At 47.7% G+C, this 27,574-nt stretch overlaps 1 protein-coding gene across 2 annotated transcripts in view; it reads left to right on the top strand.

Annotated features, from left to right (window-relative positions):
* Window positions 1-52: 52 nt before the first annotated feature.
* The window catches only part of ap2b1 (adaptor related protein complex 2 subunit beta 1), a 43,140-nt gene continuing 15,618 nt past the window's right edge, over window positions 53-27,574 (top strand). Inside the window, exons 1-19 of one of the 2 annotated variants that reach the window (XM_061247624.1) lie at window positions 53-204; window positions 1,241-1,299; window positions 1,667-1,772; window positions 2,359-2,494; window positions 2,883-3,128; window positions 4,796-4,986; window positions 5,572-5,793; window positions 6,375-6,495; window positions 8,531-8,626; window positions 9,328-9,443; window positions 9,969-10,134; window positions 10,590-10,688; window positions 11,180-11,439; window positions 12,307-12,499; window positions 21,409-21,450; window positions 22,474-22,620; window positions 23,581-23,726; window positions 24,090-24,219; window positions 27,394-27,478. In XM_061247624.1, coding sequence (XP_061103608.1) covers window positions 1,263-1,299; window positions 1,667-1,772; window positions 2,359-2,494; window positions 2,883-3,128; window positions 4,796-4,986; window positions 5,572-5,793; window positions 6,375-6,495; window positions 8,531-8,626; window positions 9,328-9,443; window positions 9,969-10,134; window positions 10,590-10,688; window positions 11,180-11,439; window positions 12,307-12,499; window positions 21,409-21,450; window positions 22,474-22,620; window positions 23,581-23,726; window positions 24,090-24,219; window positions 27,394-27,478 — 2,539 coding nt within the window. In that variant the 5' untranslated portion in view covers window positions 53-204; window positions 1,241-1,262. The remainder of the gene's footprint in view (window positions 205-1,240; window positions 1,300-1,666; window positions 1,773-2,358; window positions 2,495-2,882; window positions 3,129-4,795; window positions 4,987-5,571; window positions 5,794-6,374; window positions 6,496-8,530; window positions 8,627-9,327; window positions 9,444-9,968; window positions 10,135-10,589; window positions 10,689-11,179; window positions 11,440-12,306; window positions 12,500-21,408; window positions 21,451-22,473; window positions 22,621-23,580; window positions 23,727-24,089; window positions 24,220-27,393; window positions 27,479-27,574) is intronic. The other variant, XM_061247625.1, reaches the window with a different exon arrangement.

The following is a 27,574-nucleotide window of genomic DNA, read 5'->3' on the forward strand; positions in this document are numbered from 1 at the left end:
TAAATGGTCCGGAAGGTGGTTTCCGGTGGGGAGTTATCCACTTCCGTTGTAACGCAGCTCCTCCTCCGCTAGCTCGTTGCCCTTTTTCCTCATCTTGTTTTCCGGGAGAGCTCCATCGTCCTCGGTTGCTCCGCCGCTGCAGTAAAAGGAGGCAAAACAGCATCTTTCATTAGCGTCACGCCAAACAGCTTCACGTAACTAGCCGTAAGTCCGTCAGACCATTGCCACTAAACAATTTTACTAAAATTACATTTTAAAACAATAATGATGTGTTTTGTTATGAGAATAGAGGCCGTGTTTCGAGTGCCCGATATTTTTCCCATTAGTTAGCCAGCTAGCGAACTCGGCTACCCGCTGCTTTCAAGGGGTCACACCCAATGATTGAGTTGCGTTATCTTTAACCTGGTAAACTAGTATTCGCTTGGTTTACTTGCGTTATCTTGCGTTGCGTAAATAGGAGGTGGATGAACGTTTTTTTTTTTACAGATTAACGTGATCCCGTCAATAGGCAAAAGCAGGCTATTCAAATCTGCATTAGGCAGCCAGCTAGCCCAATACCAGTGGTTTTGTGTGGGGGGTTCGTGACGTATCGCGCAATATTACCAGTTAGCTCGTTGGTGTGGTAGCGAGGTCGCTAGCGGAAGAGATTATTGCGACATTCTTAGGATTTTTCTGAATGAATTTGACAGACTTTTTGCTCCAGGAAAGGCAATATTTAGCTAGCTGGATGGTTGAGACCAAACCTAGTCAGGTGTTATCTTTGGTATTACAGCAGGCTAGTGTCAGTGATGCCCCGATTAATAAATCATAATAAATCAGTGCAATTGTATGAACATTGATATGCCATACAAGAACAGCCCTTCTCGTGTGCGTGATACTGTAAGGACAAGTATAACTATAATAATTAAGCAAGTTTAGTACTCATCAAATAAATAACGTTATGACTTTGTTTTGTGAAGAATTCTGAATGTTTTGTGAAGCTGACATTTTTTCATTTGTGCAGAGCAGTTATGTACATAGCATGCAACCGTAAGCATTGAATTAGTTCCCACCAGTATTGTGCCATATTGGAAGTCTGCTGGTATATATTAAATTGTAGCCTGTCATTTCTAGTGTTACAGTTCTACATGTTTTTTTTCTGTGCTGTTGAAGATGATTTTGCCTTGGCATTTACCCATCAACTGACTCATTGCTTGGTGTATTTTTTATATTTATGCATTGAATTTCTTTTTTTCCACAGGTGATTAGGAAAAACTGCAATAATGACTGATTCAAAGTACTTTACCACAAACAAAAAAGGTGAGTCCTCATTGAAGTGTGTGTGCCCACTGCACTGTGTCATGTTGGATTACAACCCCCCCCCCCCCCCCCCCCCCCCCCATATTTTTCAGTCTTTTTAGACATGTTTTGGTCGTGTGTACAGATGGCAAGTTTGCTGTCCATGCCTTTATTCAGAAAGGCAGGTGTGGTCATCATTCATACAGGATAAATGAACTGCAAACGCAATGAGTTTTTATATGACAAAATGGCTGCCTGTGGGAAAGAGCCTTTTGACCGTGGTGGTGAAGTATGTGAGAGCCTCTGCTGCTGAAAGCAGGGGCATGTGCAGGTGTAGCCTGATCCGGGACCGGCCTTTTGCTGACACGGTATTTGGGTGCTGTTTCAGGAGAGATCTTTGAGCTGAAAGCTGAGCTGAACAATGAGAAGAAGGAGAAGCGGAAGGAGGCGGTGAAGAAGGTCATCGCTGCCATGACCGTGGGCAAGGATGTGAGGTAGGAGGACAGCCCTTCTCTCCCTGCGGCAGTGCTGCATCACTTGGGTCCTGTGAACACCCTGTGTGTCCTGGCTATGGAACAGTTGGAAAGCATATCTAGTTTAAAATAATTTTGTGTGTGTCTATATAGTTGTGTCTATATAGGTGTGTGTGTGTGTGTGTGTGTGTGTGTGTGTGCGCACGCACGCATGTATATGGATTGAACCCACTTACCTGACTATTTTTTGCATTGTAACACAAATGCACTTCCATGAAAGCCTATAGTTTGGACATGTGAGGGGTTAAAATGTCTGTATCTATTCTTTCGATTGCTCAAATAAACAAAACTGAAAGCATAAATTAAACCTAGCTGGAAGAAGGAACAGCGTAAAGAGTGAGCTCACTGGCCTGAGGTGTAGAAACTGTCCTGTAAACAGTGGAGAAATGAATGGGACCTGCTTGCACAAACACCCCGCGATGAGAGAGTGTTGTTTGCTACAAGCTACAAGTTTGTCCGGCTCTGTGTGAGTAATGCTGAAGTCTCCATTTCGGTATACCACGTGGCTGTTGTAATGAGGTCTATGCTCCTCTGCCCCTTCCCATAGTTCCCTTTTCCCAGATGTGGTGAACTGCATGCAGACAGACAACCTGGAGCTGAAGAAGCTGGTGTACCTGTACCTAATGAACTACGCCAAGAGCCAGCCTGACATGGCCATCATGGCCGTCAACAGCTTTGTCAAGGTAAGGCCCCTCTGTGTGTCTGTGCAGACTGGTGGCTGCCATCTTAGTTAATGGGTTTAATTGATCAGTTATTTTCTACCAGAACATTCTGCAACCAAATAATAATAGTAAGGGTACATAAATGGTGGTAGTTTTGGTTGTTTTTTTCCCATTTACCTGGTTTGTTCAGGACGTAAGGTCTTTGGTGAAATCAGGTGGTGTAGTGCATGGTTGGAGAAAATAACTGCAGGCACTAGGACCTGGAGTTCAGTAGCCTGGCAATACAGTATAGTCGTGGTTCTTTTGAGTCCTGGAATAGAAGTGCGCCCCGTTTGTTCAATGGTGTGGGAAATGCACTGCTTTGGTTTCTCTGTGAGTTCTCAACATCCTAAACGCCCCTCCTCCGCAGGACTGCGAAGACCCGAACCCGCTGATTCGGGCCCTGGCGGTGCGCACCATGGGCTGCATCCGCGTGGACAAGATCACAGAGTACCTGTGTGAGCCGCTGCGCAAGTGTCTGAAGGACGAGGACCCGTACGTGCGCAAGACGGCCGCCGTGTGCGTGGCCAAGCTGCACGATATCAACGCCCAGATGGTGGAGGACCAGGGCTTCCTGGACTCCCTGAGGGACCTCATCGCCGACTCCAACCCCATGGTGCGTAACGTCTGCCCCCACGCTGGTTTGCGTGATTGAAGGCCCCTCGGGAATTTCCACAGAATGTTTGGGTGCTTTTCGACAAAAATTATCTGGATCGCAACTAAGTGCCTAGGGGTTTTACATTACATTATTGACATTTGGCAGACGCTCTTATCCAGAGCGACGTACAGTTGATTAGACTAAGCAGGAGACAATTCTCCCCTGGAGCAATACAGGGTTAAGGGCCTTGCTCAAGGGCCCAAGGGCTGTGCGGATCTTATTGTGGGGTTAGAACCACCCTTGCGTGTCCCAGTCATTTGCCTTAACCACTACGCTACAGGCCGCTACAGGTATCATGGTACTCGTAGTTCTTAACGTCTTTCGTTCAAGTCTTGCTAATTTGGGCAACACTTGCTTCGCCCACTGAACTCTTTGATACTGTTGCAGATTGCGTAAGGCTACTGTGGCAATCTCAAGTGCATCTGAGGTCGATAGGCATGGTTTATTTGGCAAACGTTAGCAAACTATTCTTTAGATAACTTGCCTGACGAGTGAGGGATTAGTTAGTTCCCACGGTGATGAGCTGGGCAAGGACTCCAAAACAACCCTTATATACAACCACGATGAAGAATGAAATGCGGTAGTCGGAATATGAAGGAAGTAGTGTCAGTCTGACACTTATTTGAAAAAAACTTTACCGTCATTCTTATTAGAAGAAAACGATTCGTAACTGAGCATTCTAATGCCAATGTTACAATCACTTCTAGTAATTGAAAGCAGTCGAGTTCTAGTACACTTGGTTAGATTCTTTTGAAAGAAGAAAAAAAAAAACCCCCAAAAAAACCAAACATTCCCCTCCAGCTGGTCCAGAATGCTGCAGCCCGCCTGATCACCAGTCAGCCCAGGTCGGCTCATGTCACCCCGATCCTCATTGGCCTCCACTGACTTCCTATTGCCACACGCATCCGTTTCAAGTCCCTAGTGTAGGCATTTCAGGCTGCTAAGGGGACTGCCCCACCTTACATACAATCCTTGATCACTCCCTACTCCCCAGCTAGACCACTCCGGTCTGCCAGCTCTGGTCGCCTTATGGTTCCCTCTCTACGGGCACCTGGCGGTCGAGCTGCACGTTCACGCCTGTTTTCCATTCTGGTTCCTCAGTGGTGGAATGACTTGCCTACCACTGTCAGAACAGCAGAATCCCTTCCCCCCCCCCAAAAAAAAATGCACTTATGATGACAACAGCATTTCATGTGTATTTTGCTAGTTCTGGATGTGATGCTTTGACTTATGGTAGAACCTATGCACTTGTAAGTCGCTTTGGATTAAAAGCGTCTGCCAAATGACTAAAATGTAAAATGTAAATTCCAAAACCTCCTCTTCAAGGGGTTAAGGAGTACCTGCCTTCAGTCCTGCCAAACTTCCTGTTGCAGCTCCTCCTTTAAGATAAGGATACAGATCTGTGCCAAACTGGCCGTTGGAGACCACTCTCTCTCGGGGGAGAGTATTACAGTATCTAGGCTTAAGGCCAGCCCGGGTGAAACGCCCATGCTGCACAATCAATAAATGACACTAGGGAGCAGTAAGGTGCATTTATTGATTTTCGCTTTATTGAAATATATTTTAGGAATCATAAAGGTGGAGACCTGTCAGGCCTGGGGGATAAATTCGCCGTTTCTCTGCAGGTGGTTGCCAATGCTGTTGCCGCTCTGTCGGAGATCAGCGAGTCGCACCCCAACAGCAACCTGCTGGACCTGAACCCCCAGAACATCAACAAGCTGCTGACGGCCCTGAACGAGTGCACTGAGTGGGGCCAGATCTTCATCCTGGACTGCCTCTCCAACTACAACCCCAAAGACGAGCGCGAGGCCCAGAGGTAGGGCTCTCTTTCCCAGCATGCACCTGTCACGTCTCCAGAATCAGACTGTAAATTAGTAAGAGAAGGAACAACATATTAATCAACACGTTTTTAACCCATTATGGACTAAGGCGTCTTATAGAAGGCCCATATAAAGGCCTGGGAGTCACAATGCTTTTCAATGGTCATGTGTGTTGAAAAACGGTAATATGATCAAATACAATGTTGGTGTCTCATCCGTCTGTTAAGGGAAATGTAACGTGCCGGTCGCATAAGGGGTTAATCCGATGCAATTTTCAATCCAGTATGTCAAGGTCCTAGTTTACAATGTTTTTTGAACTACCGTACTCATGAATGTCCTGTCATCCCTTTGAAGAATGAAGAATTTAAAGATAAATAAATAATGACTTTTGGAGTTCCCCTTTAAATCTTTAAATTCCTGGTAAGTTTTGGCAAATTGATGTGTCGATGTGATTCCTGAGCAAGCACTCGCCACTCATACTGAGGCATTCCCTGAGATGTTGATTTCTTTTTGTGGTGCGCCGTGGTGAAAATGGAAGCTCATCCCGCCACTCATCCTCCCCCCCCCCCCCCCCCCTCCAGTATCTGCGAGCGGGTCACCCCCAGGCTGTCCCACGCCAACTCGGCAGTGGTGCTGTCGGCCGTCAAGGTGCTGATGAAGTTCCTGGAGCTGCTGCCCAAAGACTCGGACTACTACAACACCCTGCTGAAGAAGCTGTCCCCTCCCCTGGTCACCCTGCTGTCCGGGGAGCCCGAGGTGCAGTACGTGGCCCTGAGGAACATCAACCTCATCGTCCAGAAGAGGTGAGCTTCGCCCCCAAACATCTCGCTCTGCCGGAAAGCCCCCCATAGTGCACCACAGGCTCAGTAGGCCTCAGTTCCCATGATCCCGCTCTGCTCCTGAAGCGCTTTGATAGATTGCCGCAAGGCTGCCGAGTCGGTGATTTTTGTTGCCAGATCTGCCACAAGATGGCAGCAGCATTCCCCTGGTGTCTGTCCGCGGCCATGTTGGTCCGTCTAGTCTCCTGCTGTCGGAGTCGTTTGCTGCGAGGTTCTTGGCAGGTGCTGTGAGAAACTGTCTCTGTGCATTACGAAGGTGTCAAATCCTGTGGGGGCACGTAGACCAAGGGCTCACAGTCTTATCCAAAAACGTTGCAGCTGCCGGTGTGGGTGCAGGTGTTTGTGCGAGATTGCACCTGACTCTACTTATCGAGGTCTTGATTGAAAAGCATGATTAGTTAATTAGTCGTCAGTGCTAAAACAGAATAAACCTGCACCCATACCAGCCTTTTTCGGATGAGATTTGGGACCCGTGACATAGACCACTAGACATGCCTGGCAGCTGAATTTCCCTGCCGCTGAACTGTCGGTCTGTGTCCTCACAGGCCTGAGATCCTGAAGCAGGAGATTAAGGTGTTCTTCGTCAAGTACAACGACCCCATCTACGTCAAGCTGGAGAAACTGGACATCATGATCCGCCTGGCCTCCCAGGCCAACATCGCCCAGGTACTGATGCGCTCACAGTTATGATGTTTTATACCAGTCCGAGTACTGCAATTCCCATTATCCAGTATTGCCCAGGTCCTGATGTGCTCACAGTTATAATGTTTTATACCAGTAAAAGTACTGCAATTCTCATTATCCAACATCGCCCAGGTACTGATGCGCTCACGATTGTAATGTTTTATACCAGTACAGGTACAGCAAGTCCCATTACATTACAGTTATTTAGCTGACACTTTTATCCAAAGCGGCTTGCAGTTAATTAGACTAAGCAGAGGACAATCCCTCCTGGACTGCTAGTGTATCCTTCAAGTAACAGAGTGAACCAACATAATTTTTAGAGCTGTCAGAAAAATAAAATATGGTAATTGGTTGGAACAAAAACCAGCTTGCTGAGTTGTGCACCCCTAGGTTAAGGGCCTTGCTCAAGGCCCCAACGGCTGCACGGATGTACGTGGTTGCTCTGGGGCTTGAACCACCAACCTTCCGGGTCCTAGTCGTGCACCTCAGCTACTAGGCTGCAGGCTGCCCATTATAATTAATTAAAATACATTTTGATTAGTCTCATTTAAGTTATCCTAATAAAACAAAAAAAAAGTGAATCTTTGAAACCAAAATTGTAATAACTGGTATCCCATTTTTTGCATGCCAGTACTCCATCCCATGCGGTACAGCCGTAGAAACCCTGCCAGGTGCTGTTATTACAGCGTTTGGCAGTCTCCCAGTGACCGGAGTATTTATCTGTGCTATCGGTGATGATTTCTGTTGTCTCCACCATCCAGTGAGGCTGATATTGATTAACCCGTTGGAATGTCCCCTGTGTTTTACGGCCTAGTCAAGGTTAAGAATTCAGGCACAAAGCACTCGCTGCTGCAATAACACGGATTGAGTAATGTCATTGAATTTTATGTGATTTGCTCAAATATTTCTTATATGATTACTTATAATACTTATAAATGGGTACATTTTGCTGCCGTTGACTGTTGGTTTCTTGTAGGGTTGGGTACAGAAACCCTGTACCTCTGTGGACTTAATGTCCGTATGACCGGTACGCACTGAACGGAAAGTACAACTTAAACTAATAAAGCGATGAGATTGTGCAATTTCTTTGCCTTTGTAAATTTTTAATGTCCTCGTTTGCTCTTTATTTTAAAGAAGGTATCTGCTCATGCACCATCTAGACAACGATATCTAAAAGCATCATTTTAGCATCGTTTTGGCAAAATGTAAGCATTACTTTTACTTGGCTTTGGGAACTTCAGAGACTATCTTGAATGCACTGGAATGTTCTTGTGGTTCTGGGTGGGTGGGGGGGTCAGAGAGGGGTTGCAGGCGTGATTATCAGCTGGGCACGCTCAGACAGGTCCGCGTGGCGTCGGCTGTAAATCACGCCGCTTACCGCCAAAGAGCCGCCGTCAGACCGCGGCAGGGCCGGGCGAGAGACCGCCGCGTAAACGATCCGCCTCGCAGAGGTAATCTACCCCCGCTCACCTCCCTCTGTGTACCCAGCCCAAATTACCCTCACTATCGCCTCACAGAGTGGGGCGATTCGCACACCGCGCTGAGGGGAGCGCCCTGTCTGTTTCTGCTGGAGTAGAAATGTCTGCGTGGTGCTGACAGACCTGGGTCAAATACGTAATGGTCTTGGATTCGAATAATTTCAACGCTTTACTGAGCTTGTCTGGTGTATTGGAACCTATGAAATACTCTCAAAAATCGAAACCCCATGTTCTGGTCCTCTTGTTTGGCTCAATTGCATCTAAAACAATTACGTATTTGACCCATGTGTGGGTGTTGAGCCTCTTCTGTGTAGAATAAATGAGGCCCATTCAGGTACGGCGGGGCTCTACAGGACTCTCCAGTCCTCCCATTTTAGGAGCATTTGCTTCTGAAAATTGATGTACGCTAACTGGAACAGTAATGTATGCGCACATGAACTAACTGGGACGCGTTAGCGTGCTGCTAAATGTTTCGGTGTTGGCGCAGACCCCTGCATGGGGCTCGTGCGGTGCCCTCTGACCCTCCGCTGTGTCCGCAGGTCCTGGCCGAGCTGAAGGAGTACGCCACCGAGGTGGACGTGGACTTTGTGCGCAAGGCTGTGAGGGCCATCGGCCGCTGCGCCATCAAAGTGGAGGTGAGGGCCGGCGCTAACGGTCAGGCCGCGTCTCCCCCGCTGCCCCGAGGGGCCTGGTTACCCCCCTGCCGCTCCGACATCACCGCCCAGCGTCACAACCCCAGCGGGCTCAGCACACGCATGCTCCGCCGGTGTCCCGGGGGCGGCTGTCAGTGTTTAAATCCTGAGCTCTTACTCCTGCAATCACAGGGCCGTTTAGTGGGTCTTGATGTTAACAGCCCGGTGGGCGGAGGTGAATTCAGCCAGGAACAGCTTTTTTCTGGGTTATAGCAGTAATGTTGGATTCTGAACACTGTACTGCTTCGTGTTATGTGTCATTGTGAGTCATTAGTATGATTTTATTGATATTTCGTCCATCTTTTATAGCCTATTATCTTACTATGTATTTTATTTGCCATGTAATTATCAATTGTTTTTGTTATGTATTTATTGTATTTTTGCTTTTATATATTCTATTCCATATGTAGATTTATATTGTATTGGTGTTTTTGTGTTTCATTCTGCTTTTATTGTTTTGCCTACTGTGAAGCACTTTGAGCTTGCACTGTGTATGAAAGGTCCTACACAAGTGAATAGAGTTTAGGTTTGAGAGTGGAGACTCAAGAACCCTTCTTTGTGTGTGTGTGCGTGTGCGTGTGTGTGTGTGTGTGTGTGTGTGTGTGTGCACGTGTGTGTGTATGTGTGTGTGCGTGTGTCTGTAGCAATCAGCAGAGCGCTGTGTGAGCACCCTGCTGGACCTTATCCAGACCAAGGTCAACTACGTGGTGCAGGAGGCCATAGTGGTCATACGGGATATCTTCCGCAAGTACCCCAACAAGTAAGTGACCTGCACTCTCTGAGTGAAGTACTGAGTTTGGAATGGCTAATGCTTAAGTAAGGCTGATGACGGTATGTTGGTCGCTGACACCTGTACCTGTACTCAGGTTTAACCCTTTCAGCCCCAACCGTGTACCTTTTCATCCAGTCAAAATGACTGCTATACTACTGTTTTGAGCCTTGGGTCTGATGGGGTTAATGTAGGGGTGGGCAATTCCAGTCCTGGAGGGCCGGTGTGTATGCAGGTTTTTGTTTCCACCAATTAGTCTGGCTAAATGAGCTAATTGGCCGTATACACCAACACTAGTTCGCTCAGATTAGATCACAGTAAAACCATATCATACATGGGCACGTGAACAGTGTCTGGCTGTCATTAAAGCACTCATCAAGACATGTAGCTAAAATGTCATATGGTGTAAATGTTAGAGCCAATTGAGTAATTAAGGCCAGCGGTTGGCATGAAAACCAGAAACGGATACGGCCCTCATTGCCCACCTCTGGGTTAATGCTTGCGCACACTTTGCAGGTACGAGAGCATCATCGCCACGCTGTGTGAGAACCTGGACTCCCTGGACGAGCCTGACGCGCGGGCGGCCATGATCTGGATCGTGGGCGAATACGCCGAGAGGATCGACAACGCCGACGAGCTGCTGGAGAGCTTCCTGGAGGGCTTCCACGACGAGAGCACACAGGTCCATCCGTCAGACTCTTAAGCAGCCGGCCAATCAGCCACTTAGACAGTCAACCACTTAATCAGTCAGCCAATCATCCACTTAGACAGTCAACCACTTAATCAGTCAGCCAATCAGCCACTTGGACAGCTAGCCGCTTAATCAGTCAACCAATCAGCCGGCCGGCCACTTAGTCAGTCAACCAATTAGCCAGCCAGTTGATTAAGCAGTAGTATTGAACTGTGCTGCCCCTCTGATGGGTGGCTATACAGGCTTACATTTTGCATTTATTTAGTATTTTGCTTCAGGTGGACCCTCTCCCAAAATAAACCGGGGGAAAAAAAAGTTTTTCATAGGAATTCCGTTCAGTGGCTGTTAGTCATACAGTCATGTTTATGTTCTTGTGTGTGTTTTTGTGTTTGCTGTTGGTCTAGATGTTGGTCGTACTCATGAGTGTATTTTTGTTGGTGCTGCAGGTCCAGCTCACCCTGCTGACAGCCATCGTGAAGCTGTTCCTGAAGAAGCCCTCGGAGACCCAGGAGCTGGTGCAGCAGGTCCTCAGCCTGGCCACACAGGTGAGATGGGCCTTAGGGCTGGATTCGGTTCTCCCTGTTAGTTCAGTAAACGCATTGAAACTCAGTTAGTGAAAAGTCCCTTTGAACATTACGGGCATCTTTCAGTTCATTCTGTTAGTTGACTTAAACCCTGACTGATATCATCATCAACATCATAACTGTAATCATCATCAACACCACCACCACCATCATCATCATCGTCATCATCAATATTATCACACCCTTCCACAGTCCCATCTGCCGTTGACCATCAGCTCCCCCAACCTTTCTTTGGCTTGTTGTTTCCCTGGTTGGTAGCATACGGTGCTCATACAGCGTCATACAGCGTCATACAGAGACTATATTTTAAAGCCAGTTTTGTGTGAAGTCATGCATGTCCCACGGTCCTGTCTCATCTGGTTTTCCTCGTTGCTGAGAACACAAGCGGAACCGTAACTCGCCGTGACACAAATGCCACAGCATCGCACCGATCAGCCGTGTCCCCCCTCCAGGACTCGGACAACCCCGACCTGCGCGACCGCGGCTACATCTACTGGCGCCTGCTGTCCACCGACCCCGTGACGGCCAAGGAGGTGGTGCTGTCGGAGAAGCCCCTGATCTCGGAGGAGACGGACCTGATCGAGCCCACCCTGCTGGACGAGCTCATCTGCCACATCGGCTCCCTGGCCTCCGTCTACCACAAGCCCCCCAACGCCTTCGTGGAGGGCAGCCACGGCATCCACCGCAAGCACCTGCCCATCCAGCCCGGCAGGTAGGCCGGCCTCCGCCCTTCCCCCGAGCACTCGCGGCGAAGGGGTAAACCTGCTGTAGGTAGAGGCTGTAAGGCAGCGATCAGTAACGCTTCATTTTACCGCCTGTTAATTACCTTACTGGTTAAGTACACCGCTACGTGTTTAATTATTAGGTAGCTACTTTGATTTCAGTGGTAAGTACTATGAAACAAAGTAGCTACTTGTTGAATTATTAGGTAGCCACTTTGATTTCAGTGGTAAGTACTAGGAAGCAAAGTCAGGAAGTACCAAATGTTAGCACTATGTACGTACATCTTAGAGCCAGTTTCATAGTACCTGCCTGTGAAATCATAATAGTAACAAAATATGTACCTGGCATTTTGCCAGTCAGTTCTAGGTAATTAACGGGCTGTAAAATATAGTGTTGCCCATGGTCCTCGAGTACTGCTGGTTTCCCTCCCTCCGTTTACCTGGGAGACAGGTGTGAAGACAGTCTGGCCAATCAGTAGCACTCATTTCCTTGGAGAAAATAAAACCGGGGCTGAATTTGGATTCGGGAGTCCGGAGTTGATCACTGCTGTAAGGTATCGAGTGTAATTAAGGGAACTGGGTCTAGTGCTTATTTTAATTCTTAAACTGATTAGATGCTGGGGAAATCTGTAGAGCCCTTGCAAATTCCTGAGGATTTTCAGTTAATCGTCTTGCAAAAAAAAAAAAAAAAGCGCTCCGACCATATGCAAGAAAATATTGTTTGGAATATGGCTGGAAACATTTCTTTGAAAATGATTAGACATTTTACTCGTGTTTACATGTCAACATTAGGGTGAAAGGTACATAACGTGCGTTACCTTGCCCTGCCCTCTGACCCCATCCCCCCCCTCTCTCAGCATCGACACAGGAGAGAGCCCCGTTAGCGCGTGCCCCGCCGCCCCCCTGGACCAGCCTCAGGTCATCCCCTCCCAGGGAGACCTCCTGGGGGACCTGCTCAACCTGGACCTGGGCCCCCCGGTCAATGTGCCCCAGGTGTCCTCCATGCAGATGGGGGCGGTCGACCTGCTGGGCGGTGGGCTGGACAGCCTGGTGAGTCTCCCATAGACTGTCGAATGTGGACCAAGTGCCGCTGACTTTCCATGGGCTTGTCACAACTCACAAAAAAATTGCCGACTCAAAACGAGGAGCTTTTATATGGGCATGAAGTCTGTTGAGTGTAGCTCATCCACTAAGTGCGTGTGATACAGTGACAACAAGGTGTCCCAGATTCGTCCACAAATTATTACTATATTGTCCTAATAACACAATAACTTAACAAATCTGCGCATTGGGAGACTTTAGACTAAGAAAAAACATTGCGACTACATTGTCTTGTGGGATTTTTTTATTTTTACTGTATTGTTACAATTGACCTAGGGTGGCTGAAAGGCCTATACTGGAGTCTGCCGTACTGGCGCTTGTGAGTATCGTCTCTCAGAAAGACCACGGAGTGAGCTTCAAAAACAAAGCCCAGTTTTGGCTGCTTCGAGTTTTTAAGTCGCTTGACAAGAAACCTAGTGTTCTTACTGCCGTAGAATGTGTGCGTCAGAGCTGCTCAACGGGTCCAGGGCGTTACCGGGGTTACACAGCATTACCGGGGTTACGCTCCAATCACAGGCTCCGCCTCCGCGTCCGACAACGCAAATCTCCACAGCTTTGTCGCGAGGCGCCCGCTCGCGGTTGATGAAGTGCCCGATTCTGACATGTGGAAGATTGCTTTTCAGGTTACCGTGGTTTCATCACTCCGCTAGGCCCCCGAAGGCACGCGCCGCGCTCGTTCTGCTCAAATGCTAATAGCAGATTAGCCTGTCTGTGAATATGTCCTCTGGAACAATTAGTCTTGGGACGTCGGCACAGGTCTCGGAGCGGCCACTAGACGCCGCGAATGATACAAAAACAGCGAATGCGGCGATCTTAAGTATCACTCGACTGGTAAGGAAAGATAAAAGCCCAGAGGATGAATCCAGATGTATCATCGAGCTGCCTCATTATTGGGCTGTTAGTGTTTGTGAAGCAGTCAGTGGGGGAAAGCTAAGACCCTGTCACTGGGTATATTTCACAGCGCAGACACCAATGTCTGTCTGCAGCCATAGCTGCTCTGGCCAGTCAAGAGAATTTCATGAGAAGTTGTTAAATTCTCCTCCTTAACCCTTCAAGGTGTAAGATCTCAAATGTCAAATTAGAACATTCTTAACTGAACATTCTAATGCTGCTGTAACAATCACTAGAGGTGATTTAATACAATGGAATTCTGGAACACTGAATTTGAATTTGTGGGAAAAACTACCATTCAAAAGTCGGTTTACAGACCTATTTCTGGCAACGGATTTGAATGCCCAGAGCAACAGTGGTGGATAGTCAGCCATGGCGGTGTGCGCTGACCCCACACAAAGCCCTTGGCAGAAAGTCACAGTGCTTCATGAGGACTTCTCAATTCCTCAGTTTTACCTCAAGCTTGACAGCTTTCATTTGGCCTGTACAGTATATTTAAATCCGATTTGATGGTCCTTCCCTGTTTCGGTTGTAAATCAACACAGTCACAAGGCTCTGACATCAGTTCAGCACCGTGTGGCGTATGGTCAGTAGTCCCTCTGATCTTAATGCTGATGCTGATTACTGTAATTGGGTCATTAGCACAGTTAGGTCAACATCCAGTTTACATGGAGGTTCCTAATGAACTCCCAGGGGTGTATGACCCTGTCATGTTAAAATGTCCCTTTGAGCCTTCCTTTAGAGTAATGCCCTTATTTGTGTGTGTAGAAGTGTGTGGGCTGTACAAGTCGGAATTGGAAACACCGCTTTTGTGTTCTGGCCTTTTGCTTGTTTCGTGAAAAGGTACAACAAAATGTAGGAACGTTGCTCAGGAATTTGTATAATTTCAGCAATGCTTAGATAAAGCAGCTAAAGATACGAAAAAATCATTTTTAAATGGCGATGTAAATAAATAGCATTTTTACAGGCAGTTGAGATTAATGCATTTCAGTATATTTATTTTTAGTGCACTGCGCTGGCCGGCTGGGACCTTAGTAATCACATATGCTGTTCTAGAACAAGCACTTCCCCAATATAATATTCTTTATTTCTGCAAGAAAATCTGAATGCCATTTGTTTATCTCGCTTTCTCATTTATCTGCACAAGCCTTTATAGACACTCTTTATAGTTTCCCAAGTCCTTCTTTCTATCATCCAGTAAGGCCTTTAAATCTTAATTGCCTAAACCAAAGAATCTGATTTATTTTTGAGTGAACACTGGTTGGGGTTAGGGATGTGGGTGGCAGTTGGTTTGACCTCTTTCTGTTGGGAAAGGATGGACGAGGGTACACACAGTTGGGCATCTCATCCATAATTTGCGTGGGGCCTTTTTCATCCTTTCCGACTATCCCAAATTTGTTCCCAGGCAGGGTGGGGGCCAGAACCTTCTGAGGAGAGCAGGGGGCACACATGGGGGCGAATGGAGGGTTTGTTAAATGGCAGGTAGGGGACCCCAGCTTTCACCCAGCTCTTTCTTCATTTATATTGCCATAGTAACAAGCTATAACACAATGGAGGAAAGTAGCTAGATGCCAAATTTAGTGTCATTTTCTAAAGAGGTGCTATTTCAATCTGATAACATTAAAGGGGCAATTCACCCAAAAATGAAATTGATGTACGTTTCCACTTACCCAGAGTGCTATCTATCTATCTATCCAGGGATTCGCTGAGATGTGACTGATTTTGTCACATGTCCAGAATAATTTCTTCTATTGCCAGGACTCAGGACTCTGTGTCTGTGGAAACAGTTTCCACCGAAGCACACCAGTATTCTGCGGAAAAGTGTTCATGTCTTTGTAATACGACATTGCGCGCTAAAGGAGTTCTTATAATGTCTTGGCACAATTCCCAGCTGGCTCATGTACACTTTGAGGTTTCGATATGTCAAGGACAGCAGACGGCTGGATAAAACACTGATAAAACAGTTGAGACTTTGCCCAACAATACTGGTGTGCTTCGACGGAAACTTCCCGGCAATATAAGAAATGGTTCTGGATTAAAATGCATTCTTGAGCTCTGTTGAGGTTCACCGTAACTGTGCCATTACATTTGGAAAGAGACGTCGCTGTTCAGTTTTTTTAATGTAAATAGGCAGTGCATTGCTTACCAGGAAAGGAGTGGTCCATAGAGGTCCATTTTTTTTGCATCTAAAAAAAAAAGGCGTGAAATATATAAAATCACATCGCGCTGACTATCAGGATGGATCGATAGTACTCTGGGTAAGTGGAGACATATTTTAGTTTCATTTTTGGTTGAACTGCCCCTTTAACCTCTGAGAAAGTTTCCCTGGGAAATGTTGAATCGTAAATGGGGCGCATTTCAATCTTACTTCCCGATTTAATTGGGATCCTTTGCCCTTGAGGACCGGGCTGGGATGTCGGTTGGTTGTTTCTTTAGCCTTAGTTTCTTTGGCACCATTGCACTGAATTATAAGGAGCTTTTACAAGAAAGTGCAGCTCATGTGAAGCTAATGCCCCCATCCTCCATTAAGCCGTTCCACAGCTTTGCCTGTGCTAGTCAACCGTTTAATAGAATCGCCCGGGATGTAATGACGGTTATGAGTAAGGATCATACCTGCGGTCAGCCTTTATGAAATTTCACACTGGCTCGCCGGCTGAATGTCTCGACGGCGGACATTCCACTGCCGGTAACTGTTCTCTTTTGCTTTTTGTTGCAGAGTTGTTAAAACTGAACAAAACGGCTGCGCTGAAAGCGCCATAACTCAGTGTTATGGTGGGTCAACGCATCAATTAGATCATTAGGCAGGCAATTAACACCCTTTTGATGCGGTACAAGACAGAAGCTCTGCGGCTTTTCAACACCAGGCTTGATGTGTCTAGTTTGTAGGTAAACGGTGAGCGCTAGAGGAGGGTTTGTTGGGATGAATGGCCTGTTCTTGTCGTTATCGTATGCGCAGCATAATGCAAGTACAGATCCCTGTGTGTTACTAACCATTTTCTCCATTCAAAAAAACTAAAAAAATCTAATCTATCATGATTCCCCTGCCATAGAAACTGTAAGAATGTTCAATGTCCCTTCCTCTGGAAGGTAATTGGATTTGTGTCGAAGTGGATACGGCCCTCCCGGGGCTGGCTGGGTTGCCTTCTCCTTTCGATGCCGTGGATGCCACCCATTGTCCTGTCGGTGCTTCCTCCTGCGGCACAATCATAGCGCGGTTAACGAGTTCCCTGATTGGCCGATCGGGCAAAGCGGCGTCCTGCCCCCCAGAGTAATCTCGCCGGAGAGGGTGAAGTGCAATTTTTGTTAGCGACCTCTATTCACTTCCCACTCATCCAGAATGCATTGAGCGCAGTGAGTTAGCGTGCCACCGCTGAACGGGTCGGATGAAGACGGGCAGATTCGATCTACGACCCGACAGCCGCTTTAACCGGGCCGACTGGCTCGCCCCTTACCGCCACGCGCGGGAGACTATATTTAGTCTCGATTTCAGTAAGCATGAAGTCGTTTTCCGTCATGCCAAAATGGCCCTGACATTGGCAAATGCCTCACAATCCAATCCAGTTACCGCCACCGCATCCTCTAATTATGCAGGGAGCGAGAGGTCTGTCCGTGAGGGGAAGCCTCGTCTGGGGAGAGTGGGGGAGGCTGAGGAGGGAGGGGGCAGTTTGGAGGTGTTCGGGGGGGCAGTTTGGAGGAGTTCTGAGGGGCTGTTTGGAGGAGTTTGGAGGAGTTCGGAGGGGCAGTTTAGAGGAGTTCGGAGGGGCAGTTTAGAGGAGTTCGGAGGGGCAGTTTAGAGGAGCCCAGAGGGGGCAGTTTGGAGGTGTTCGGAGGGGCAGTTTAGATGAGTTCGGAGGGGCAGTTTGGAGGAGCCCAGAGGGGGCAGTTTGGAGGTGTTCGGAGGGGCAGTTTGGAGGAGTTCAGAGGGGCTGTTTGGAGGGGTTTTTAGATGACAAGTGTTTAAAATTTTCAATCCCTGTGTCACAGCTTTTTTTTTGCACTGCATCTATTTAACCTTTTTAAGCATGCTTTTCATCTGCTGAAATAAGATGAATCTTCAGAATGAGTTCAGTTTGACTTTATTATCCCCAATTGAGAAATAAATAATAATGTCTGATATAAGGCATATGAGGCATGAGTTTAAATATTTTTATGGTTAGATGCTGCACTGCAATGCAATTGAAAAGCATGAAATGCAACTGCGTTGGTTGTCATAGAAACTTAACCGATATGGGCAGGTTTGTAGCAGTTCTCAACCCTAGCCCTGAAGAGACACAGGTTCTGTTGGTTTTCATTATTACGTAATTGATCCAGTAAAGTGGTTGATGCCACAGTTAATGCACCTCTAGTGGTTTTATGGGTCTACGTTTGTCGTTTTTAAGGTGGAAGCAAAAACCGGCATAGCCTGCATTTGACCCCCCTGGTCACAAAGCTGGCTAACTGAGTGAAACCCGGAACTGCTATTTTTACTTCAGTCCATCTTCCATATTTTAGGGTCTTACTCAGTGCAGAAGTCAAGCTTAATGAGCTAGCCAGCTTTGTGAAATGCCCTTCAGGACCGAGTTGGAGAGTGTAGCCATCTTGCTGGTAAATGTACACCATTGAATGAAGATCGGGACAAAAGTAATGTATGTTAAAGAGCAAGCACCAAGATGGTTTGTCCAACAAATTCCACAGGTTATTATTTTATTATTTTTTTACTTTCAACAGAATAATTTTTTTTTTCCTGTTGGCTGTGATCCCTTGCAGGGCTTACACGGTTCGCATCAGTTGTTCGGTGCAGAAACTGTTATTTCTCTCGAGGGCAGGGAGCTGTGAGCCTGAGAACTTGTTACATACACAAGGCAAAACATGTTTCTCACACTCCAGAAGGCAATGGGCTTGAATATGAACACCACGTCAAAGCCCTGTAAGACAACCGATGCCGTTGAGATATCGATCACTTGATTTATGTGACTGAAGCCAAGCAAGAATGGGAAGGCCTGCACTGTAATGTAGTGCATTTGAGAGAGCATTATCACGGAATCTGCCCCTTGTTTTGTGTTAAAAAAAAAGCAGTCTGGACTGTCTGCGAACCTCCAAACATCCAAACACAGACTCCAATGCTGTACAGAATGAGAAATCCTTAGGAGCAGGTAAAGGGAAACAGCTGTGCGTGTTTAGTTTTGTTGCGCATTTCCACAGCAATTGTTTTGTCTGGATGGCAGGTGTTTGTGTGGGGGTTACGGAAAACATAATCTCAGGGTGTGGTGCGTAAGGTCAGGGCACTTAAATATGCCTGCAACAGCAAACCAAAACTGAAAACCAAAAAAGGGAAGAAGGAAAAACAAAAATGGAGGGGGGGGGGGGAAGGGGAAGGGGAAGTGGTAGTCGCTCATAAATATTCAGAGCCAGCAGTCAGTCCGAGTGTATTTCTCCCACACTCTGGTGAACCTGTTGCAGCAGCCTCCCTCGTGAGTGGCCGATCCTCACGGGAGAGTCTGGGTCTGGAGGGTCAGGGCCCAGCAGATTGATATATGCAGTCTGGCACACACTGCCAGGGCTTGCGGGCTGAATTTTCTAAAGCTGACCTCCTCAGACAGCTGGCCGAATATGCCATGTGAATGTGCAATACACAGATACGCTGAAAACGGTGCTTATTCCTGGGGGTTTGCACTGAAATGCTTAGGTCCTGATACTCTCCTTCATATTTTTGGACCAGGTTGCAGGGTTAAGCCACATATACCATTCGGCGACAATTTTTTGGGGTTAATGAGGGCAATGTATACATGGTATTTCAAAAGGATAAATAGTAACCGTAATTGCCTTCTTGCTGCGCCCGAATTACCATTAGTGTGAGTGTTCATTGTTGGTTCTTGAAGGTCTAAACCTGTCCATTGCTAGTGTCGTCACTAGAAGCCTCCGTCAGGATAGCTTTGTGCTATTGGGCAGCCTCTTCAGCTCTCTCATTTTCTGCCAGAAGTGTCAGAAGTTCAGGAGTAATAAAGCCGGAAGAGGGTAGAAATTGGCTTCTCTTCAGGCGAACCCAGATGGTGAATCCGGCTAAAAGCACGAGTCTGTGACACGGAGATGCTGCCCAGTGTCCGGAAACACAACTTCCCGATGGCACCAGTGTGTGTGCCCTGTGCTGGGGAGTGCGACTGTCCGTATCATTGCTTGGCAACACGATGAGTGACAGTGGCCAGCGGGACGCTGCACAAAGAGACGCTCATTTATCTGCACCCTCCAATATTGCGAGAGGCGATTGGTTGGGCCCTTCGAATACGATTGGGTTCTCCTAGGTATAACGGCCAAGACGGCTTCTGAAATGGCCGATCCTCAGGCTTGCCTTTCTTACCCATGAATGGGTTTCTTTGAGCTCTCGCTCCCGTGTGGTGTTGAGATGCCACATTAAGCTTCTCGCTGCGCTACCGGCGCCTTTTTCATTTAGGGCTGCGCTGGAATAAGAGCCTCCTCTCCTCCCCCTCGGGGTGCTGATTACTGCTCTAATGGACTTTGGCAGGCATTTCCTTATCCTTGTTTTTAGCGGCACACGAGTCCCTGCGGATCTGGGGCTGTTAGATTAAGTAATGTGGTGAAACTGTTTTACCGAACAACGGAGTGGATTTAGCCAGGCTATGGAGCCTGGTCGTGCCTGGATGGGCCTTGGCAGTATCCTACGTTTGAGCCGAAAAGGAGGTCTTCGTTTGGGCCCCTTGCAGTCTCAGGGGGCTGATATCTGGCCCATGTCCTGTGCCAAGTGGAAACGCCTGTTTTTTTGTGCCCAAAAGTGTTTTGGGACGCAAGCCACATAGAAGGTACCTTTCCAAAAAGACCCTCGTATTTGTTTCTTGGGCCTTGTAAATGCCCTAGTCCTGTGTAACCAACCCTGTTCCTGGTGATTCATCCATTCTGTAGGTTTTCACTCCAACCCTAATTTGGCCCATCTGATTCTACTAATTAGTAGCTCGAGGAGATATCTAGCTGTTGAATGAGGTGTGCTTTGTTAGGGTTGGAGTCAATGTTTGAACTGCCTTTGAACCCGCATACGACTTGGCTCTGGTAGATTGTGCTGTAGAGTCGACTCCTTTTTTTTTTTTTTTTTTCATGTGCGCCTGTCATGGTGACATCAGTTAGTAAGCCTCCTCTACCCTCTCCTCTTGGTGAAACTGTAATTTCATGGGATTTTGCTGGCATCATTCGGGGTCAGAGTGGACTTTGTAGAGCCCGATAGCGAAGCCATAAAAGTTTAATTGTACAGATAGATAACAGGTAGGCAGCCTCGCCTGCAGTCCTCCCTGATCTCTCTGTGATGGAGGTCAATAGAAAGCGTGCAATAACCTCCCAGCCCCCCGCGGCTCTCCCGACCGGCGGCGTGATACGTCTGCGCGGAGACGCGGTTCCACCGTCTCCGAGCGGCGGCCGTAGTCATTCGCTGCTGTCGGAGCGGTACTGATCCCGTAATTAACGGCTTTGCAGGTGCCCTCAGCTGTGTGTTCCCTCATCCTGACATGTTTCACCTCGCAGCTGACGGTTAGAAAACGGTCCAGTCCTTACTGCAACTGTCGATTTGTGATGGGTTTTGGGGGTTGGGGGGGTTTTGTTTGGTGTGTGTGTGTGTGTGTGTGTGTGTGTGTGTGTGTGTGTGTGTGTGTGTGTGTGTGTGTGTGTGTGTGTGTGTGTGTGTGTGTGTTGCGGGGTGGGGGCGCGGCGGTGGTCTTCTTTTATTAACATCTTACTCATCTAATATGAACTCTCATTTTTTCTGCCCCTGTTCAAATGCTAAATGTTCTACTATGTGCACTGAGGACCTTTGGGAGTGGGGGAGGCCTCACAGCTGACTAAACGGGTGGGGGGAAACTGTTCTTGTGTTTGGGATGCTAAGCGGTTCTCTACCTCTCTCTCTCTCTCCCTCCTTCACACCCTCTCTCTTTCTCCCTCTGTTTTGCTCTGTGTGGGTCTGGATTGGGGTCTTCTCTTCTCTGTTCTAGCTCGGGGGAGACCTGGGAGGCGGTGTTGGGGGAAGTCCAGCAGTAAGTGCCCCCTTTTGTTTGTTTGCCTGATCGCTCATTTGTCTACATTCTGCATGTTAATAGGTCAGACACTCCAAGCTGGGAGGAGGAAAGTGCCAAGCTGATGTGTCTCTTTCTGTCCTTCTGACCCTAAGCTAACTGATACAATCCAATTTGATTCTCTCCCAATTCGCATGCAAACCTTTACGTGTACATATTCCCAATGTGCTGCCAATCCAGACAAATCTTTTCTTTTTTTTTAAATCAGGGCAAGCCTTAAGGTGCATGCTTATATCCTCCACTTTTGGACTCTGGAACCTTCTAGATCCTCATATGACCTCCCTCGAGGCGCAGCCAAGCTGTTTAATGTGATTTCACTACATTTTACCCCAGAAAATTGTACAAAACTACAGAAAGAGCAATGAGATTGTCAGTATGAGGGCAAGATGAACCAGAACCTTTGAATCTCTAAATGGGTTCCTGTTGCCCCAGAACCTATTTCTTTAGTCTTTAAATGGTTCCTGTTGAGACAGAACCTGCCCCTTTAACTTTTAAATTCAATTCAATTCAGTTCATTTTCATTTGTATAGCACTTTTTCCAAAGAGTAGAGTAGCTGAACAAACACCAGACCTGAATCCCAAAAATAGCTAGCGTGTGAGGTTAAAAAAAAAAAAAAAAAAAAAAAAGAAGGAGGATGAGAAAAAACTCCCCAATGGGAGGAAATCTCAGGAGGAACCCGGTTATAGAGTGGGAGCCCATCTTCCGCTGGCCGGTGAGCTGTAACGGTAGGTTGATATAACAGAGTACTACAGTACTACTATGTTTTAAGTACTACAGCAAATCAAATAGGTTGGACAGGTTACAGTTAGGTAGTATAAATAGGTTCATGTTCAGCCAGAACCTGTCCATTTAACTAGAAGTGGGTTAGAGTTGAGCCAGAACCTATCCCTTTCACCTTTAATTGGGGCTCCTGTCGGGTGGTAGCCGCATGGTGGAGTTGGGACTGTAGGTCAACCCCCCTCTTCTCCCTCCCCGTCTCCCAGGTGGGGCAGAACTTCATCCCATCCTCGGTGCCCAGCACTTTCGCCCCCTCGCCCACCCCGGCGGCCCTGAGTAGCGGCCTCAACGACCTGTTCGAGCTCTCCAGCGGCATGGCCATCACCACCGGGGGCTTCGTGTCCCCTAAAGCCGTGAGTACGCCCCCCGCGGTCCCTCCAGCCGCCCGCTCCTGACCGGTGTAGTCCTGACAGAGTCCCTCCCCACGACGCTCCTGACCGACGCTTTCCTGACGCAGTTGCTGCACCACGGCTGCTTCCTGTTGATCTGGGCCAGCGCATAAATATAGCAGCGATGCGCGCGGGGCGGAGGCTGGGGCCCAACAGCACCGTTAATAATGTCTGCAGCCGGCCCTGCGGCAGCTGCCTGGCGCGGGGTCGGCCGAGGCCACGGGCTGCTGGACGCGGTGTGCTGTTTATTAGTGCGCACTGACTCACAGCCCTTCAGCTCATCATTATGTGGGGTCTGGTGCCTAACAAGAGCGCTCTGCCCTCCACATCTCATCTCACACGCTTTGAAATCCCTTTGGCCTCACCTTTGTGTGTGTGTGTGTGTGTGTGTGTGTGTGTGTGTGTGTGCATTCTGTATCTACCTGTGTGTGTGTGTGTGTGTGTGTGTCCATCTGTATATGTACCTGTGTGTGTGTGTGTGTGTGTGTGTGTGTGTGTGTGTGTGTCCATCCATGTGTCCATCCATCTGTATATGTACCTTTGTGTGTGTGTGTGTGTGTGTGTGTGTGTCCATCTGTATATGTTCCTGTGTGTGTGTGTGTGTGTGTCCATCCGTGTGTCCATCCATCTGTATATGTACCTTTCTGTGTGTGAGTGTGTGTGTCCATCTGTATATGTACCTGTGTGCGTATTTGTGTATGTGTTTGCACAGCACCTGTGTATGTGTTCTCTCGATACCTGTATAAATCCATGTCCTGTGTATGTACATGTGCGTGTGTGTGTTTGTTTATTGTGTGTGTGTATGTACGTGTGCATTTGTGTATTGTTGTATATATGTATATATATATGTGTGTGTGTGTGTGTGTGTGTGTGTGTGTTACCTGTGCGTCAGCATCCTATCAGTGTCACTCTGTCGTGCTGCAGGTGTGGCTGCCGGCTGTCAAGGCCAAAGGGCTGGAGATCGCCGGAACCTTCTCTCGCAGACAGGGCCACATGTACATGGACATGTCCTTCACCAACAAGGCCCTGCAGCACATGACCGACTTCGCCATCCAGTTCAACAAGAACAGGTGAGGGAGGGGCCCCCGAGGCCGAGCACTTCCTGCTCCGTGCTGATTCGCCGCACCGAGCCGTCTCTGCTGACGGTGCAGCGCTCTAAATTTTCCACTTCAGCGTCCGTGTCCTTCTCCCGTCTGCGACCTCTAACGCCAAATTCCACCGTCAATCCATTTTATTTCGTCCTCATTTTCCCCCTGTCCTGCTGTCAGCCATTTTCTGCTTTATTTTCAACCTCGCTGTCTGAGGTGCATCTTGTTCAGTTTAATTAAAAAGGCCTGTCAGCAGTTCAGCGATCAGAGTGGATTTTCATGGGGTTGAAGCCCTGAACCGGCCTCTTTGCAAGCCTCTGAGTTTGTGTCTGTGTTTTGTTTCAGTTTTGGGATGATCCCGACTACGCCCCTGCCCATCCACACCCCGCTCATGCCCAGCCAGAGCATCGACATCTCCCTGCCCCTCAACACCATTGGACCGGTCATGAAGATGGACCCCCTCAACAACCTGCAGGTACACACACACACACACACACACACACACACACACACACACATACACTTGTCTGTACCAGGGGGGACTGTCCCCTGCTTTGTCTTATCAACTGTAAGTTGGTTTGTATAAAAGCGTCACCTACATAGCAAGTATTATTATTATTATTATTACACACACACACACTCACCTGTATTCGCACACATACACCGCTCCATCCGAAAACGTTATCTGTCACCCCCCCCCCCTCCTCTTGGTGCCAGAGTTTCCTCCCTGAGTGTGGTCATGGGACAGAGCTTTTGTGGTACGGGGGTGCAGGATACTGAACCGGAAGGCGGGATAAAACATGGGTGGTGACCTTCATGGTGGTTAGTTTCACAGATACACGCCGGGAGCTGTAAAATGAACTGTGCTCCTGACAGGGGCTCTGCAAGCTGGCTCCACCCTTTCCACACCACAGCTGACATCAAAAACTTTCATTATTACTATTATTATCGTTTCATTGCATTGCTTAGTGGAGAGTTCTTGCCCCAGGATTTCAGATTTTGGATATTGCCTCTTTTGTACTGCTGCGTAGAAGTTAAATTGTCCTAATTTGGATTACATTTTACAAACACTCTTACTCCGGGCAAATTATATTTTAGCATTTTTGCATCGTATCGATTTTTACAGCTGTATATTCACACACACACATACATAATGAAGCAGGTTCCTTACTCAAAGGTACAACAGTAGACCCATCTTCTGTCTACAGTCAAACCTGTGACCGTTGGGTTGTAAGCCCACCCTGCCAGTTCAACAGAAGTTCTTCTCTCAGTGTGATAACTGGCCAACGTGGAAGTTGAACCTGCTCCTTTTGAGTTACTAATGCCAGTCCTTATCCCCTCTCCCTCACTGCCAAAATCATCCAAGGCTTTACCGACAGGTTCCTGATGGAGCTTCAGGACCCTCCCAGCCCGAGTTCTCTCTCTCCCAGGACATCCTTGCTTTTTAAATTACATTTTAATTTAACATTTATTTTTCCAGGGTAAGTTGACTGAGCACACATGCTCATTTACAACAAAGCCCTGTTAATTCTCCCTCCAGTAGCCTGACCTGCATGTCTTTGGATTTTGGGAGGAAACCCACACAGGCACGGGAAGAATATGCAAGCCTCACAGAGAAAGTCAGACCTGTGACCTTGCTCTGAGTTAACAGAGTTATCCACGGCACCGCCGTTTTAATGGAATATTTGAATAGAAATCAGACTTCATCTGACTTTGTGCGAGTGCTCACTGAATCCCGGAAAAAATATGCAAACTTTCAGCCAAAGCTGGCTGGGAAGGGCTCCAGCTGTGCCAGCCAGCTGACGGTCCGCATTCTGAAGTGGGCCCCCTTCCCATGATCCATCATGCCCCGGTGCCACCTCCGTCTCTCTGCTCTTGCTGTGCAAGATGGTGGAAGCCCACGGGCATCTGCCTGACCTGTGATAAACAGAATCTCCTCACAGTTCGTTCAGCTGACTACAGGTCTCGCCCGCGCTGGTAGCAGCCACAGCTCACCATTTTGAAGCTCTAAAGTTTGTACTTAGTGATTCAGTTTTCACTCTTGTGCTAATGTTTAGTGCAGCAGGGCTGGCTTTGCGGAAATGGATAAATAAAAATGATCGCGTGCGTGCTGCGGAGAGTTTAATCGGCTCCTTTGACACCGATGATCTAAGACTTGTACTTTGCGGTGTCCACAAGTCCTAAAAATGCAGGACGCCTCAAGGAAGACAGTTTGTTGAAATGTCTTGAAATTGCTCTCCGCCATAAATATTAATGCATTATAAATGATGCAAGAAGTCGATGCTTTTTTTGGATCGGCGCGGGAGGGGGCGGCATCCAATTTACTAATTAAGCGAAGGCCCCTTGTTCTGTGCATAAGCAATCGGCTTTAAACTCGTTTGTGGCGTGTTTGGGTCTGTGCCCGTGGAGCATGAGCTCCCCTGAATAGTGATGTATCAAAAGCGGCCTTTCTGATTAACCAAGCACAAGATCCGAAAAGGTCAATGTTCTCGGATGAATCTGGGCCAGGTTACTCTGAAACATCTCCGTTAATGTCACGGAAACGTCACCGCGCACCCGGGCAGGGCAACGCAGGCATTTTTATAAAGCATTGTGCCTCTTTATAGCAGTGTCACAAAGGGAACTATTGAGAGGTTATTTCAGTGGGCTGAGATAATGATCTCAGATCGAGCGATGCCACCTCCTTTATAAGGCTGTTTCCCGGTGTTGAACGGATTGATGGTTATCTGCACTCTTTTGTGTGGGTTTTTTTTAAAGCTCTTCCCCGCAGTCCTCGTATAGACGGTGGAGATTCTCAGGGGTTATGAGGTGCCTCTGCTTGGTCCCTGGTGTTTTAAAGGATTAAAAATAGTTTCCTCTCATGGGGAAAGGACAGTTCAGGCTGCATGTTTGCTCATTTATACAAGGTAGGTTGTGTACGCACACATGGTCATTTAGAGCAACACCCTGTTAATTCCCCCTTCAGGAGCATAACCTGCATGTCCTTTGGATGGGGGAGGAAACTGGAGTACCCAGATGAAGCCACACAGAAAGGCCCCAGTTGGGATTAATTTGGGATGTGTGAGAGTCCGCTGGAACAGCCACGATGGTCTCCTGCTAGGGTCTTTTTCTGATCAAATATTTTTTGTTGAAAAATTTATAAATTGTTCAAACTGAATATTTAATTCCCCCCCCCCCCCACCCTGGCTGCAGAACACAGTTAAAAGACCCAAATCAAAAATCTAAAATTACCAAAATCGTTGATGACAGCAGCAGCTGCCAAATGCCGGGCATCCAACTTTCTGTAATTATCTCCATTTAATCTGAGCCATCCATGTCTTGGGTTTTTGGAGAAAAAAAAGAAATTGAGTGTCCTACTGTCAGGCACTGGCATTGTGCATATTTAACAGGCGAGATGAATGTGGAGAGAGCTGGTGGGATTGCTTTGTTTTCTGGACGTCTGCTCGATCACGTACATGCGTTGTCTCGCCGGAAAGAAAACAGTCCAGCAGCTTCGGTGTGTCCCACCTTTAATACTAATGGGAACGGGAAGGGTCCCCTCCCTCGAGTGAGGCGGCTGTGGTCTCCGCGTGATTGGGCGGGCCGGTGGGTTTGTGCAGAGCTGGTCACGCCTCTTCTTCTAACAGCTCCGTCTGCATTTTGTCCGCAGGTGGCTGTGAAGAACAACATCGATGTCTTCTACTTCAGCTGCCTCATTCCTCTCAGTATTTTCTTTGTGGAGGATGGAAAAATGGGTACGTACGTGTGCAATCGATCTGTACTTACTGTCACTCACTCACTCTCTCTCTCTCACACACACACACACGCACACACACACACACACGGCTTTT

Source organism: Conger conger, chromosome 7 (genome assembly GCF_963514075.1).
Source record: "Conger conger chromosome 7, fConCon1.1, whole genome shotgun sequence".
In the NCBI taxonomy this organism is placed as follows: Eukaryota; Metazoa; Chordata; class Actinopteri; order Anguilliformes; family Congridae; genus Conger; species Conger conger.